General features: G+C 35.9%; 1 protein-coding gene across 1 annotated transcript; it reads left to right on the top strand.

The window, feature by feature from the left end:
* Positions 1-116: 116 nt before the first annotated feature.
* On the top strand, positions 117-19,298 carry LOC117336054 (SH3 domain-containing YSC84-like protein 1). The gene is given in 10 exon segments (XM_033896404.1): positions 117-161; positions 3,316-3,477; positions 3,766-3,888; positions 4,549-4,613; positions 4,998-5,239; positions 12,614-12,806; positions 15,290-15,400; positions 15,402-15,765; positions 16,882-16,992; positions 18,146-19,298. Coding segments are annotated over 9 exon segments (1,434 nt in total). The 5' UTR covers positions 117-161; positions 3,316-3,362; the 3' UTR covers positions 18,256-19,298.
* The last annotated feature ends 369 nt before the right edge of the window (positions 19,299-19,667 follow it).

Genomic DNA, 19,667 nt, shown 5'->3' with positions numbered 1-19,667 from the left:
GAATTTTCCCTTCAAAATGTGTTACTTTTCTTAAGTTATATCTCTGTGCCACAATTGTCCGTAATTTAGCACTTTCCTATTTTTAAACAAGGGGGATAACTCTATTTCCATTTACAAATTACTTCCGGATTCAGGAAGCAATCGGCTGAAGCTGACAAAAGGTAAGGGAGCTACAATGTATACTTCAGTATATAACTCAGTAATTTGTAACTGGAACATTATTGATGATGACCTTTAACATATAAGTCTTATAGTGGACTGAACGTGAATACATCGCCCATTGAATGGTAGAGTAGAAACCGTAAAAAAATCAAGGGTTCGTGTTGACAGCCATAGAACGAATTTTGGATACAGAACTCAGCTGCCTACACTGCTCTCCGGCACGCGATCATCTGTCCGTCCGTCGTCCAGAGCTACGTTATTGCAGTGATTACCGCGCTAGGCCTACAGGCTACACGGAATGTTTGGGAAAACCACCAAATTGCGTATAATCCGCAAACGTGCCTATTATACGCCAATTGAGATACTACAGTACACCTTAGTGAAAATAGCCAAAACAATTTTAGCCTTAACTTTAAAAAATCGTCCAAGTTAAGAGTCAAGAAAAAAGTTGCATATTATAAAACAGGACAACATTATCACTGTAGTGCTATTCTTGCAAAGTTAGGCGAAAACATCCAATAGCAAAAGTTGCTAAAATATCATTTTTAGCTCACCTGCCCGAAGGGCAAGTGAGCTTATGCCATGGTGCGGCGTCCGTCCTTGACCTTCATTCAAGGTCACATGGGTCAAATAGGCTATAATCTTCAAACGACTTCTTCTCAATAACCAAGAGGCCCAGGGACTAGATATTGGGCCTGTAGCATGCTGGGATGAAGGGCTACCAAGTTTGTTCAAATAAATGACCTTGACCTTCATTCAAGGTCACATGGGTCAAATAGGCTATAATCTTCAAACGACTTCTTCTCAATAACCAAGAGGCCCAGGGACTAGATATTGGGCCTGTAGCATGCTGGGATGAAGGGCTACCAAGTTTGTTCAAATGAATGACCTTGACCTTCATTCAAGGTCACATGGGTCAAATAGGCTATAATCTTCAAACAACTTCTTCTCAATAACCAAGAGGCCCAGGGACTAGATATTGGGCCTGTAGCATGCTGGGGTGAAGGGATACCAAGTTTGTTCAAATAAATGACCTTGACCATCATTCAAGGTCACATGGGTCAAATAGGCTATAATCTTCAAACGACTTCTTCTCAATTACCAAGAGGCCCAGGGACTTGATATTGGGCCTGTAGCATGCTGGGGTAAAGGGCTACCAAAGTTGTTAAAATAAATGATGTTGACCTACATTCAAGGTCACATGGGTCAAATAGGCTATAATCTTCAAACGACTTCTTCTCCATAACCAAGAGGCCCAGGGACTTGATATTAGGCCTGTAGCATGCTGGGGTGAAAGGCTACCAAGTTTGTTCAAATGAATGACCTTGACCTTCATTCAAGGTCACATGGGTCAAATAGGCTATAATCTTCAAACAACTTCTTCTCAATAACCAAGAGGCCCAGGGACTAGATATTGGGCCTGTAGCATGCTGGGGTGAAAGGCTACCAAGTTTGTTCAAATGAATGACATTGACCTTCATTCAAGGTCACATGGGTCAAATAGGCTATAATCTTCAAACAACTTCTTCTCAATAACCAAGAGGCCCAGGGACTTGGTATTGGGCCTGTAGCATGCTGGGATGAAGGGCTACCAAGTTTGTTCAAATAAATGACCTTGACTATCATTAAAGGTCACATGGGTCAAATAGGCTATAATCTTCAAACGACTTCTTTTCAATAACCAAGAGGCCCAGGGACTTGATATTGGGCCTGTAGCATACTGGGGTAAAAGGCTACCAAGTTTGTTCAAATGAATGACCTTGACCTTCATTCAAGGTCACATGGGTCAAATAGGCTATAATCTTCAAACAACTTCTTTTCAATAACCAAGAGGCTCTGGGACTTGATATTGGGCCTGTAGCATGCTGGGATGAAGGGCTACCAAGTTTGTTAAAATAAATGATGTTGACCTACATTCAAGGTCACATGGGTCAAATAGGCTATAATCTTCAAACGACTTCTTCTCAATAACCAAGAGGCCCAGGGACTTGATATTGGGCCTGTAGCATGCTGGGGTGAAGGGCTACCAAGTTTGTTCAAATAGATGACCTTGACCTTCATTCAAGGTCACATGGGTCAAATAGGCTATAATATTCAAACAACTTCTTCTCAATAACCAAGAGGCCCAGGGACTTGATATTGGGCCTGTCTGTAGCATGCTTGGAGTCAAGAGTCGCCAAGAACTGATCTTAGGCCAATGGTATGCTGGAATGAAGGACTAGAATATATATTGACATGAATTAACCTGGCTTACTCTGATATTTAAATAAAGTTGTTATCAGCATAGTATCTGTAGAAATGACCTCAATCAACTGCAATTTTGTGTAGAGGCAGGTGAGCGATACAGGCCCATTGGGCCTCTTGTTTCTTTTAACAAGACAACTTTATCGTTTAGAAGCTATGAGCTATTTCTAGCACATGCATATTCTACTGATATTTGATATCTAATAAATTTGTTGATTAAAGCAGAGATCTATATACTAGTATATAGGTCTCTGATTAAAGTGTTTTTATTATGATAGAGGCAGGCATTAAAAGTGTAAATTATTTAAGATGAATTATTATTATTATTATTTTTTAAATTGGGTTACCTAAGGGTAGGCAAAAACTGTCAACCAGCAAAAATATTGTAGTGTCATTATCTGTCGTACCAAGACAATCATTTAAACTGCTGTTAAATTCATAATTGAAACAGAATACACTTGGGATTACACTTTAATAATATTATACTTTTAATAGAGCTTTTATTAAATAAACATAATTTTCAAAATGATATATTTCTTACAGTAGCAAATTTAGTTGGTAGGTTTTTTTTTTTTGAAAAATGAAATGACCGTCATTGTGATCATATTTGTAAGTCAAATTTATTTTGTCATGAAACATCATAAAAATGCAAAAATAAAAATTATAATTTGCATGCTGGAAACTACCAAAAATTGATGAATACTTTCGATAGAGTAACATCAAGTTTCTAAATAGACCACATTTTCATGATCAGTAAACATCTTTTAGTAAAATATTTTTTACCTGGTCGTAAGGTACGGTGGTGGCAGTTCATTTACTGAATAATTACTGGTATTATAACAAGGTTGTTCCATACAAAATTTATTGTATTATGCTCATTGAAACTATTTCTACCTTCCATAATTTCAGCTTGTGAAACAGATGACAATGAGATGTGATGATTGAAACCTGTTACCATGGTGAACACACCAATACCACACAGCCTGCGGTCCGAGGCAAAGAAAGCAGCCAAAATATTACGTAGTTTTACTGTTCCATCAGCAAATATTGGCCCAGATAAACTCATTCCAGGTAATTATAGCAAATATTGGCCCAGATAAACTCATTCTTGGTAACTAAAGCAAATATTTGCCCTGACAAAGTCATTCCAGGTAATTATAGAAAATTTGGAATGAATTAACTAAAGAGTCATTAAGACCATTGGTTGTGAGCTTTGTTAGTATCTTATTGGTCTTAATTTCAGCAGATCACTTTCATCAAAAGTACACATGTACAGCATGGTTCAGTTTTTGTACTCCATCTTCAACACTTATCTACCCCAAAGAAGTGCTTTATGGTAGCACATTCCTCAACTTTCAGCTGGTATCCTGCTGAAGGCTAAGGGTCTGGCCATCCTGACTGTGGTAAAGGCTGGGTTCCTGGTCACAGCGCGGGGAGGAAGTGGCATTGTCATTGCTAAGGTCGGAGATGACCTGGACGCAGGTAAGATGAAGGTCAAATCGTTAAGTATCAATCTCTTTGTCTTTTTATGACAAAATCTGACCCCAATTCTATCCTGAAGAGCTTGGATGACCTGCACCAGTTTAGACAGAATATTCTTTGTCTATATTGAAAATGGCCTGACTTTAAATTGATGGACAAGGAGCAAAAACAGTGTACAATGTATACCCGAAACGTCAAACTAAAAAGTATGATAATGAATGATGTAAATAAGTGTGATGATGGATGGACAAGACATTGCATATATATCCTGTTAACCGTTTTACAGCAGATTTTCATTATATTTTTACACAAACCCAAACTGTTCACCTATTCATATAATATTATACCCTGGGTATATATATATATATATATATATATTTATATGTAATTAAAAATATATAATGTCCTTGTGATGGATATACATAGTAATAATAATAAAAAACACAAACTAGAAATTCACACTAGCACTTTCACATGCTTTGAGAGCAAGCTCTTCAGGTGTAATGAAAGGATTTATTTGTGACGTCATCACTGTGTGTGTTTTTTATTATTATTACTATATATATGTATATATACACCTACAGGGATTTCACAGGAAAATCTTTTATATATAATTCAATAATCTTTGTTTTACTGTAACACTACTGATATCTCCTACAGAATGGTCAGCACCGTCGGCCCTGGGTATAGCTGGCCTCGGCGGGGGATTTGAAGTTGGTGCTGAGGTGTGTTCTATCTATACAATGTGATAATGGAACTCTGTATGAGAGTATTAGCACAAGGATCCCTACAACATTTTCATGTCTACAAGTTGTAATTTAGCAAATATATCGGAGTTAAATATGAATATTTTATTGGCTTCTGGCTTAGATAATAAAAAAACCCATCAGGAATTCAAGCCAAAGGTATATGTTTTAAACCATAAATGAGTTGATATCCATAGAGTGCTTTTCATTATCAACTAGTGTACATAATATCCGATGAACAATAAGTGAGATGTGGGTATTTCTCCTCACAGATCTATTCCACACTATACTTGTATGTGTTACCTGATTGTTATTGTTTATATTTACTGATTGTTATTGTTTATATTTATTGTTTATTTGAAGGTCACCGACTTTGTCATCATCCTCAACTCACGTACATCTGTTGATGCTTTCTCCAAGGGAGGTAATTTGACCCTTGGAGGTAATTTCTCAATAGCAGCTGGACCACTAGGGCGTAACCTTGAGGCGGACATAGCTCTTAGGAGCCCGGCAGCTATCTACACCTACTCCAAAACAAAGGGACTGTTCGCTGGCATTTCCATAGAAGGAAGTGCACTTATCGAGAGGAAAGATGCCAATAAAAAGTACACTTCTCATTATATACAATAAGTATCACAGTATCGGATACTCATCATATACAATAAGTATCACAGTATCGGATACTCATCATATACAATAAGTATCACAGTATCGGATACTCGTCATATACAATAAGTATCACAGTATCGGATACTCGTCATATACAATAAGTATCACAGTATCGGATACTCATCATATACAATAAGTATCACTGTGACAGATACTCATCATATACAATAAGTATCACAGTATCGGATACTCATCATATACAATAAGTATCACAGTGATCAGGATACTCATCATATACAATAAGTATCACAGTATCGGATACTCATCATATACAATAAGTATCACAGTATCGGATACTCATCATATACAATAAGTATCACAGTATCGGATACTCATCATATACAATAAGTATCACAGTATCGGATACTCATCATATACAATAAGTATCACAGTATTGGATACTCATCATATACAATAAGTATCAAAGTATTGGATACTCATCATATACAATAAGTATCACAGTATTGGATACTCATCATATACAATAAGTATCACTGTGACAGATACTCATCATATACAATAAGTATCACAGTATCGGATACTCATCATATACAATAAGTATCACTGTGACCGATACTCATCATATACAATAAGTATCACTGTGACAGATACTCATCATATACAATAAGTATCACTGTGACAGATACTCATCATATACAATAAGTATCACAGTATCCGATACTCATCATATACAATAAGTATCACTGTGACAGATACTGATCATATACAATAAGTATCACAGTATCGGATACTCATCATATACAATAAGTATCACTGTGACAGATACTCATCATATACAATAAGTATCACTGTGACAGATACTCATCATATACAATAAGTAGCACAGTATCGGATACTCATCATATACAATAAGTATCCAGTATCAGATACCCGTCATATACAATAAGTATCACAGTATCGGATACTCGTCATATACAATAAGTATCACAGTATCGGATACTCATCATATACAATAAGTATCACTGACAGATACTCATCATATACAATAAGTATCACTGTGACAGATACTCATCATATACAATAAGTATCCAGTATCAGATACTCATCATATACAATAAGTATCACTGTGACAGATACTCGTCATATACAATAAGTATCACAGTATCGGATACTCATCATATACAATAAGTATCACTGTGACAGATACTCATCATATACAATAAGTATCACAGTATCGGATACTCATCATATACAATAAGTATCACAGTATCGGATACTCATCATATACAATAAGTATCACAGTATCGGGTACTCATCATATACAATAAGTATCACAGTATCGGATACTCATCATATACAATAAGTATCACTGTGACAGATACTCATCATATAGAATAAGTATGACAGTATCGGATACTCATCATATACAATAAATATCACAGTATCGGATACTCGTCATATACAATAAGTATCACTGTGACAGATACTCATCATATACAATAAGTATCACAGTATTGGATACTCATCATATACAATAAGTATGACAGTATCGGATACTCATCATATACATTAAGTATCACAGTATCGGATACTCATCATATACAATAAGTATCACTGTGACAGATACTCATCATATACAATAAGTATCACAGTATCGGATACTCATCATATACAATAAGTATCACAGTATCGGATACTCATCATATACAATAAGTATCACTGTGACAGATACTCATCATATACAATAAGTATCACTGTGACAGATACTCATCATATACAATAAGTATCACAGTATCGGATACTCATCATATACAATAAGTATCACTGTGACAGATACTCATCATATACAATAAGTATCACAGTAACAGATACTCATCATATACAATAAGTATCACAGTATCGGATACTCATCATATACAATAAGTATCACTGTGACAGATACTCATCATATACAATAAGTATCACAGTATCGGATACTCGTCATATACAATAAGTATCACAGTATCGGATACTCGTCATATACAATAAGTATCACAGTATCGGATACTCGTCATATACAATAAGTATCACAGTAATGGATACTCATCATATACAATAAGTATCACAGTATCGGATACTCATCATATACAATAAGTATCACAGTATCGGATACTCATCATATACAATAAGTATCACTGTGACGGATACTCATCATATACAATAAGTATCCAGTATCGGATACTCATCATATACAATAAGTATCACAGTATCGGATACCCGTCATATACAATAAGTATCACTGTGACAGATACTCATCATATACAATAAGTATCACTGTGACAGATACTCGTCATATACAATAAGTATCACAGTATCCGATACTCATCATATACAATAAGTATCATAGTATCAGATACTCATCATATACAATAAGTATCACTGTGACAGATACTCATCATATACAATAAGTATCACAGTATCGGATACCCGTCATATACAATAAGTATCACAGTATCGGATACTCATCATATACAATAAGTATCACTGTGACAGATACTCATCATATACAATAAGTATCACTGTGACAGATACTCGTCATATACAATAAGTATCACAGTATCCGATACTCATCATATACAATAAGTATCACAGTATCAGATACTCATCATATACAATAAGTATCACTGTGACAGATACTCATCATATACAATAAGTATCACAGTATCGGATACCCGTCATATACAATAAGTATCACAGTATCGGATACTCATCATATACAATAAGTATCACAGTATCGGATACTCATCATATACAATAAGTATCACAGTGACAGATACTCATCATATACAATAAGTATCACAGTATCGGATACTCATCATATACAATAAGTATCACAGTATCGGATACTCATCATATACAATAAGTATCACAGTATCGGATACTCGTCATATACAATAAGTATCACTGTGACAGATACTCATCATATACAATAAGTATCACAGTATCGGATACTCGTCATATACAATAAGTATCACTGTGACAGATACTCATCATATACAATAAGTATCACAGTATCGGATACCCGTCATATACAATAAGTATCACAGTATCGGATACTCATCATATACAATAAGTATCACAGTATCGGATACTCGTCATATACAATAAGTATCACAGTATCAGATACTCATCATATACAATAAGTATCACAATATCGGATACTCATCATATACAATAAGTATCACAGTATCGGATACCCATCATATACAATAAGCAGCACTGTGACAGATACTCATCATATACAATAAGTATCACAGTATCGGATACTCATCATATACAATAAGTATCACAGTGACAGATACTCATCATATACAATAAGAATCACAGTATCGGATACTCGTCATATACAATAAGTATCACAGTATCGGATACTCATCATATACAATAAGTATCACTGTGACAGATACTCATCATATACAATAAATATCACAGTAACAGATACTCATCATATACAATAAGTATCACATTATCGGATACTCATCATATACAATAAGTATCACTGTGACAGATACTCATCATATACAATAAGTATCACAGTATCGGATACTCATCATATACAATAAGTATCACAGTATCGGATACTCATCATATACAATAAGTATCACAGTATCGGATACTCGTCATATACAATAAGTATCACTGTGACAGATACTCATCATATACAATAAGTATCACAGTATCGGATACTCATCATATACAATAAGTATCACTGTGACAGATACTCATCATATACAATAAGTATCACAGTATCGGATACTCATCATATACAATAAGTATCACAGTATCGGATACTCATCATATACAATAAGTATCACAGTATCGGATACTCATCATATACAATAAGTATCACAGTGACAGATACTCATCATATACAATAAGTATCACAGTATCGGATACTCATCATATACAATAAGTATCACAGTATCGGATACTCATCATATACAATAAGTATCACAGTATCGGATACTCGTCATATACAATAAGTATCACTGTGACAGATACTCATATACAATAAGTATCACAGTATCGGATACTCGTCATATACAATAAGTATCACTGTGACAGATACTCATCATATACAATAAGTATCACAGTATCGGATACCCGTCATATACAATAAGTATCACAGTATCGGATACTCATCATATACAATAAGTATCACAGTATCGGATACTCGTCATATACAATAAGTATCACAGTATCAGATACTCATCATATACAATAAGTATCACATTATCGGATACTCATCATATACAATAAGTATCACAGTATCGGATACCCATCATATACAATAAGCAGCACTGTGACAGATACTCATCATATACAATAAGTATCACAGTATCGGATACTCATCATATACAATAAGTATCACAGTGACAGATACTCATCATATACAATAAGTATCACAGTATCGGATACTCGTCATATACAATAAGTATCACAGTATCGGATACTCATCATATACAATAAGTATCACTGTGACAGATACTCATCATATACAATAAGTATCACAGTAACAGATACTCATCATATACAATAAGTATCACTGTGACAGATACTCATCATATACAATAAGTATCACAGTATCGGATACTCATCATATACAATAAGTATCACAGTATCGGATACTCATCATATACAATAAGTATCACAGTATCGGATACTCATCATATACAATAAGTATCACAGTATCGGATACTCATCATATACAATAAGTAATCAGTATCGGATACTCATCATATACAATAAGTATCACTGTGACAGATACTCATCATATACAATAAGTATCACTGTGACAGATACTCATCATATACAATAAGTATCACAGTATCGGATACTCATCATATACAATAAGTATCACAGTATCGGATACTCATCATATACAATAAGTATCACAGTATCGGATACTCGTCATATACAATAAGTATCACAGTATCGGATACTCATCATATACAATAAGTATCACAGTATCGGATACTCATCATATACAATAAGTATCACTGTGACAGATACTCATCATATACAATAAGTATCACAGTATCGGATACTCATCATATACAATAAGTATCACAGTATCGGATACTCATCATATACAATAAGCAGCACTGTGACAGATACTCATCATATACAATAAGTATCACAGTATCGGATACTCATCGTATACAATAAGTATCACAGTATCGGATACTCATCATATACAATAAGTATCACAGTATCGGATACTCATCATATACAATAAGTATCACAGTATCGGATACTCATCATATACAATAAGTATCACTGTGACAGATACTCATCATATACAATAAGTATCACTGTGACAGATACTCATCATATACAATAAGTATCACAGTATCGGATACTCATCATATACAATAAGTATCACTGTGACAGATACTCATCATATACAATAAGTATCACAGTAACAGATACTCATCATATACAATAAGTATCACAGTATCGGATACTCATCATATACAATAAGTATCACTGTGACAGATACTCATCATATACAATAAGTATCACATTATCGGATACTCATCATATACAATAAGTATCACTGTGACAGATACTCATCATATACAATAAGTATCACAGTATCGGATACTCATCATATACAATAAGTATCACAGTATCGGATACTCATCATATACAATAAGTATCACAGTATCGGATACTCGTCATATACAATAAGTATCACTGTGACAGATACTCATCATATACAATAAGTATCACAGTATCGGATACTCATCATATACAATAAGTATCACTGTGACAGATACTCATCATATACAATAAGTATCACAGTATCGGATACTCATCATATACAATAAGTATCACAGTATCGGATACTCATCATATACAATAAGTATCACAGTATCGGATACTCATCATATACAATAAGTATCACAGTGACAGATACTCATCATATACAATAAGTATCACAGTATCGGATACTCATCATATACAATAAGTATCACAGTATCGGATACTCATCATATACAATAAGTATCACAGTATCGGATACTCGTCATATACAATAAGTATCACTGTGACAGATACTCATATACAATAAGTATCACAGTATCGGATACTCGTCATATACAATAAGTATCACTGTGACAGATACTCATCATATACAATAAGTATCACATTATCGGATACTCATCATATACAATAAGTATCACTGTGACAGATACTCATCATATACAATAAGTATCACAGTATCGGATACTCATCATATACAATAAGTATCACAGTATCGGATACTCATCATATACAATAAGTATCACAGTATCGGATACTCGTCATATACAATAAGTATCACTGTGACAGATACTCATCATATACAATAAGTATCACAGTATCGGATACTCATCATATACAATAAGTATCACTGTGACAGATACTCATCATATACAATAAGTATCACAGTATCGGATACTCATCATATACAATAAGTATCACAGTATCGGATACTCATCATATACAATAAGTATCACAGTATCGGATACTCATCATATACAATAAGTATCACAGTGACAGATACTCATCATATACAATAAGTATCACAGTATCGGATACTCATCATATACAATAAGTATCACAGTATCGGATACTCATCATATACAATAAGTATCACAGTATCGGATACTCATCATATACAATAAGTATCACTGTGACAGATACTCATCATATACAATAAGTATCACAGTATCGGATACTCGTCATATACAATAAGTATCACAGTATCGGATACTCGTCATATACAATAAGTATCACAGTATCGGATACTCGTCATATACAATAAGTATCACAGTATTGGATACTCATCATATATAATAAGTATCACTGTGACAGATACTCATCATATACAATAAGTATCACTGTGACAGATACAGTAAATGTACATATTTTAGTGGTAATCTTATTCTAGCACTTTCCGCTCTGCGAGCATTCCACTAAATTAATATTGCACTAATAACATTTTATTTGTGCTTTTTCTACAGAGAATAAGAGAATGCACTAATTTTGCATTGCACTGATTTGATATAATTTGGAAATGCCCAAAAATACATGTGCACGAAAATTAATATGTTTACAGTAGTCTATTGTGAAATGATGGTTACTGCACAGTTCCTTATTTTTAGGGGACTGTATTTTTGCTTTTGCTGAAAAAAGAATGAAATTTTATTTTGTGTATGTGAAATTTCCTGTCACAGAATCTTGTCTAGATTAAATATTTTAGTAATTTTAGTTATATAATTTACAACTGTGCAGATTTAAGACTTGAATTTTTCAAATTTCAGATTTTATAAACAGGATGTCCGGGCTTACCAGATCCTGTCGGGTGAATTTCCTCGTCCAGATGAATGCAGCGCACTGTACGAAACGCTTGAGATGCACAGGAAGCGGGCTGAGAAACAGATGATAGATCTTGCTAAAAAGATGGCCACCAAACAAGCTCATAGCATGGGAGAGAAACTCAAGGAACGTTTCTCTGTACGTAACTTATCCTATCAATTAAAAACAATTACAGTTTAATTTAGCTGGTTCTGGTTAGTTGAAAATTCAACAAGTTTTGGACGTCAAAATATTTAATATAGGTTTCACAAACATGAGCTAGGTCAAGGATGGCTAGATGTACTTACATTATGCAAACAGTATTTATGTACTGTAGGTTTTCAATCTTTCTTTGCTTTTAAACTCAAGTCTATATATATAATGGTGCAGCGTTTTTGTGTGTCAGCACACCTAAATATTATTTTAAAGTAAAAGAGATTGGGTAACATCAGGAAAAAATGCCTTTTGATACAAAAACTTTAAATTAGACACAAATTAAATTTTCCATCAATAAACCTTCCAAAATTGACACAAAGTAGGGGGTATAGGATTATTTCAGATGGTTATTTTAATGAATGGTGAAATAGCTAGGGTGGGCTTATGACAGGACACAGGTTTACTGTTGATAACAGTATCCCAACCACAGCGATGCTGGTAGAGCAAAAGAATCGTACCTGCTGTCCCATAGCAACTGGATTTGGTATCTTATCTTTTCTATTCTTTCTAAACAATTTTCTTCTTCCTAATGTCAACATTAATGCTTTATTTTCTTACTCCTGGTTTCACCTTGAAACCCATCTTCATGTGACCCTGACTGTTGAGGTCTCCCTTGACACCTGTCCTCATATGACCCTGGCTGTTGGTGTCCCCCCTAGACACCTGTCCTCATATGACCCTGACTGTTGGTGTCCCCCTAGACACCTGTCCTCATATGACCCTGACTGTTGGTGTCTCCCTAGACACCCGTCCTCAAATGACCCTGACTGTTTGTGTCTCCCTAGACACCTGTCCTCATATGACCCTGACTGTTGGTGTCTCCCAGACACCTGTCCTCATAGGACCCTGACTGTTTGTGTTTCCCTTGACCTCTGTCCTCATAGGACCCTGACTGTTGGTGTCTCCCTGACACCCGTCCTCATATGACCCTGACTGTTTGTGTTTCCCTTGACCCCTGTCCTCATAGGACCCTCGCTGTTGGTGTCGTCCCTGACACCTGTCCTCATATGACCCTGACTGTTGGTGTCTCCCAGACACCTGTCCTCATAGGACCCTGACTGTTTGTGTCCCCTTAGACACCCGTCCTCATATGACCCTGACTGTTGGTGTCCCCCTAGACACCCGTCCTCATATGACCCTGACTGTTTGTGTCTCCCTAGACACCTGTCCTCATATGACCCTGACTGTTGGTGTCTCCCAGACACCTGTCCTCATAGGACCCTGACTGTTTGTGTTTCCCTTGACCTCTGTCCTCATAGGACCCTGACTGTTGGTGTCTCCCTGACACCCGTCCTCATATGACCCTGACTGTTTGTGTTTCCCTTGACCCCTGTCCTCATAGGACCCTCGCTGTTGGTGTCGTCCCTGACACCTGTCCTCATATGACCCTGACTGTTGGTGTCTCCCAGACACCTGTCCTCATAGGACCCTGACTGTTTGTGTCTCCCTAGACACCTGTCCTCATATGACCCTTGCTGTTGGTGTCGTCCCTGACACCTGTCCCCATATGACCCTATCTATTGGTGTTTCCCTTGACACCTGTAATCATATAACCTTCAAATGCCTCCTCTGTTTCTCTGCAAATACCTGAATATTTTCTGTTTTTATCTTTTGTTTTAACTGTTTTAATAGTGCCAGCACATGCTGTGAGTCAGTTATTTCTATGAAGCGAAGCGTTAATTTTTTCTTCAGTTATTCCAGTCTTTGTTTTCAGTATCATTTAGTTACCTCTGGATGAAAACACTAACAGTTTTTTTGAGGTCACCTTAGACAAAATCTCAAGTGACCTATTCTGATTATTTTTTGTCCGTTGTCGTCCATCTTGCATCGTGCATGGTGGTCGTGCGTCGCCCGTCCATAAACATTTTACATGGCTTTCATGGTCAAAGGTCATAATTGTGCATTATATGGTACTCACCCCAGGGGTCTGAGGGGCAGGTCTAATAAGGGTCAAATTGACTAAAATTTCAAAAAAACTTCTTCTCAACTCTAAGATATGGTAGAATCAATTACTCTTCACAGACAGAAAGGTCTTAAGGTCCTTTACCAAAATTGTGAAGTTCATGACCCTGGGGTCTCCAAGTTTAAAATAGTTTATATAGTAAAAACACATTTTTGAGCATTGACTGCTGTCATTAAGTGTGATCGTATCCTGTTAGACTTTTTACTTAGGACGCTAATATATATCATGGAATGAAATCAGTAAATGGAAGCCTTACTGGTGTATAAGTAAATGTTATGGAATAGTTAGATGTATGTTAAAGTAATATTATATAAAGCAGAGCAGATCTATCTTTTCTTTAAAACATATATTATGTATAGTTATGTAGAAATCTGTTTCAGGATGTGTGTTAAAGTAAAATTACATAAAGTAGAGCAAACATATCTTTTCTGTAAAACATACATACATTGTATTGATATTGTAGAGCACAAGAAGAGAGAAGCCCGAATCTCCGAGACCTCGATCACATTCTGACTATGGTTTACATGGTTCTGATAATCCTATGTCTAAGTACAGCTTTGCCCGCGTCATATCAGGATAGCAGTGACGAGGATGTCTCTGATCCAAACGATCGGTACAGTCTGCCCAAGTCTCGATCTAGACACAGTGTTGGTGAGGGCGACTATACAGAGTCTAAGTACAGCCTGCCAAAATCATCTGACCCTATGGACAAATACAGCATGCCCCAGTCAAGGTCAAGGTCGCAGTATAACCTCTATGGTGGTTCTGAACTCTCCAGTCTTGACCCCATGTCTAAGTTTGACACTCCATCTGTTATGCCTCGAGCACAGTCCTGTCGATCTGTTCATACAGTTACCCAGCACACGTCGTCCACAGGAGGGTCAAGGACAGTTGTAAAACGCACAGTCCAGAGTCGCACCACTCGGACTTCTGTGACAGGTCAGTTCAATGCTAAACAATGTGCACACAGTAAAACTAACAGGTTATCTTGTTTTTTTAGCTAATAGAACTCCGCTAAATCATGATTGTGATAATTTCAGTTTTTGCATTGATTACTTACGATCTCATTGAAATCAGACTTGTAAATTCCTCTCCTCTATGATCCTCTATGATCCTCTATGGTCCTCTATGATCCTCTGTGATCCTCTGTGATCCTCTGTGGTCCTCTATGGTCCTCTATGGTCCTCTATGGTCCTCTATGATCCTCTATTATCCTCTATGATCCTCTATGGTCCTCTATGATCCTCTATGGTCCTCTATGATCCTCTATGGTCCTCTATGATCCTCTATGGTCCTCTATGATCCTCTATGGTACACTATGATCCTCTATGATCCTCTATGATCCTCTATGATCCTCTATGATCCTCTATGGTCCTCTATGGTCCTCTATGATCCTCTATGATCCTCTATGGTCCTCTATGGTACACTATGATCCTCTATGATCCTCTATGATCCTCTATGATCCTCTATGGTACACTATGATCCTCTATGATCCTCTATGATCCTCTCTATGATCCTCTATGATCCTCTATGGTACACTATGATCCTCTATGGTCCTCTATGATCCTCTATGGTACACTATGATCCTCTATGGTCCTCTATGATCCTCTATGATCCTCTATGATCCTCTATGGTACACTATGATCCTCTATGGTACACTATGATCCTCTATGGTACACTTTCAATACAAAATTATACCTGATGGAAAGAAGATGAGTAAAACAGTAGGGTGTATATCTAGGTCAGGAGGAAGGAAGGAGGGATGTAAAACAGTAGGGTGTACATCTAGGTTAGGAGGAAGGAAGGAGGGATGTAAAACAGTAGGGTGTATATCAAGGAAAGGAGGATGGGAGGAGGGATGTAAAACAGTAGGGTGTATATCTAGGTTAGGAGGAAGGAAGGAGGGATGTAAAACAGTAGGGTGTACATCAAGGAAAGAGAGGATTGGACGAGGGGCATAACATAGTAGCTATAGAGTGTACATATTATATATGAACTCTTTACTGTTGGATTGTTCTATAAATGTCTTTCATATCCTTGTCGTTTGAAAACCAGGATCTAAAAGCCCAGATGACCCTTGGGGAAAAGTGGAAGTTACTCCAAGAAAGGCCATTGCCAGTTTTGCATATGAAGCACAGCTTCCTTGTGACATTTCCTTCAGAAAAGGTAATAAACAATATTTACTTTTGTCAGTGAGTGTAGAGACACTAGTCTAATGAACATTTATTGAGTATTGTCAGTGAGTGTTCTGTCACTTGTCTGATGAACATTTATTGAATATTGTCAGTGATTGTAGTCATTTGTCTAATGAACATTTATTGAATATTGTCAGTGAGTGTTCTGTCACTTGTCTGATGAACATTTATTGAATATTGTCAGTGATTGTAGTCACTTGTCTAATGAACATTTATTGAATATTGTCAGTGAGTGTAGAGTCACTTGTCTAATTAACATTTATTGAATATTGTCAGTGATTGTAGTCATTTGTCTAATGAACATTTATTGAATATTATCAGTGAGTGTTCAGCCACTTGTCTGATGAACATTTATTGAATATTGTCAGTGAGTATTCAGCCACTTGTCTAATGAACATTTATTGAATATTGTCAGTGAGTGTTCAGCCACTGTGTATGTCCTCTTATTCTATTGACTTCCCTCTGCAACATATTACATATATAATGTTCAATTTGTTCAACAAATGTGATGACACTTGAATGAGATGTGAAATGCATAGTTAGGAAGTAATATTACATGTTGACACTTGATGTTATAGCGTTTTAATATTACATGTTGACACTTGATGTTGTGGTGTTTTAATATTACATGTTGACACTTGATGTTGTGGTGTTTTAATATTACATGTTGACACTTGATGTTATGGCGTTTTAATATTACATGTTGACACTTGATGTTATGGCGTTTTAATATTACATGTTGACACTTGATGTTGTGGTGTTTTAATATTACATGTTGACACTTGATGTTATGGCGTTTTAATATTACATGTTGACACTTGATGTTATGGCGTTTTAATATTACATGTTGACACTTGATGTTATGGCGTTTTAATATTACATGTTGACACTTGATGTTATGGCGTTTTAATATTACATGTTGACACTTGATGTTATGGCGTTTTAATATTACATGTTGACACTTGATGTTACGGCGTTTTAATATTACATGTTGACACTTGATGTTATGGCGTTTTAATATTACATGTTGACACTTGATGTTATGGCGTTACATAAGATTCCTAATTATACCTTCCTATTGAGTATTTACTTGAATAAACACAATTGATGATGATGCATTTCAGGAGAGGAAATCCTCATTTTAACTCAGACACAGTCTACCAATGACTGGTGGGAAGGAACGTGTAGGGGGCGTACTGGACTATTCCCAGCCAACTACATCACGATCAAGTAACTGGAGCGGACTGGGCTCTTCCCAGCCGACTACATCACGATCAAGTAACTAGAGCGGACTGGGCTCTTCCCAGCCAACTACATCACGATCAAGTAACTGGAGCGGACTGGGCTCTTCCCAGCCAACAACATCACGATCAAGTAACTAGAGCGGACTGGGCCGTTCCCCGCCAACTACATCACGGTCGAGTATCAGTACGTAAATTCATACCGTTTTAATGCTGGGAAGTACTGCGATGTTCCCCGCCAACTACATTACAGTCAATTAGTAACAGTACGAACAACAATACTATTTACATGTAAGGGCAGACTGGACTTTTCTCCTCCAACTACATCATCAGTGCATTCTGATCTGAGTTACTTCCCTTTGTTCCACCTGATAGCAATACATTTACTAGGATGGTCCCTTCCATTATCCTATATCTACATGTATTGGTTGTCCACTTCTTCATTGTGATACATTCCATATGTGCTTTCAAATATAATGTTTGTATTCTGTTTAATGAATAATCAGTTTGATATTACAAATTTTATATACTAGATTGGAGGGAAGTGTATTTGAACCTATCCTCATTTTCAGATGTTTGGATATGTGTTATAGACTTGAACTTGTCTAAACGGAATACAAATTTAACATTTGTGAAATTCCTTCAAATTGTGATAAAGCATTTAATATGTGCCTTCTTACATGTTTTATTTTACAATACAATGTAGACATCAGACTTTTCTATCTGGTGTATTAAATACATTATAGGGATGCCATGGGTTGTCTCCCTTATGTATTTAATGGTTTTTATCATGGATGGATTTTCGTCCGTTGTATTTTTTCACATAAATTTTGGCCGTTATCACTTGAATGTATAAAATGTTATGATGTCTATATTCCACTAATGATATTATATTCACTGATAATAATGCTTCAGAAATAATCATAACTACAATATACAAAATAACCTTACAAAGTAAAATCCATTGGATCATTTAGTATTTGTATATTAATAGCCCCTAAAACTGGGGGACTATACAATATGTTATTAATCCCCTAAAACTATACAATATGTTAATAGCCCCTAAAACTGGGGGACTATACAATATGTTATTAGTCCCTAAAACTGGGGGACTATACAATATGTTATTAGTCCCCTAAAACTGGGGGACTATACAATATGTTATTAGTCCCTAAAACTGGGGGACTATACAATATGTTATTAGTCCCTAAAACTGGGGGACTATACAATATGTTATTAGTCCCCTAAAACTGGGGGACTATACAATATGTTATTAGTCCCTAAAACTGGGGGACTATACAATATGTTATTAGTCCCCTAAAACTGGGGGACTATACAATATGTTATTAGTCCCCTAAAACTTGTGGACTATACAATATGTTATTAATCCCCTAAAACTGGGGGA

The sequence above is a fragment of the Pecten maximus genome, chromosome 10 (genome assembly GCF_902652985.1).
Source record: "Pecten maximus chromosome 10, xPecMax1.1, whole genome shotgun sequence".
Classification (NCBI taxonomy): domain Eukaryota; kingdom Metazoa; phylum Mollusca; class Bivalvia; order Pectinida; family Pectinidae; genus Pecten; species Pecten maximus.
Note: the sequence above shows the minus strand (reverse complement) of the source record. Positions and strands in the feature narration are given on the sequence as shown.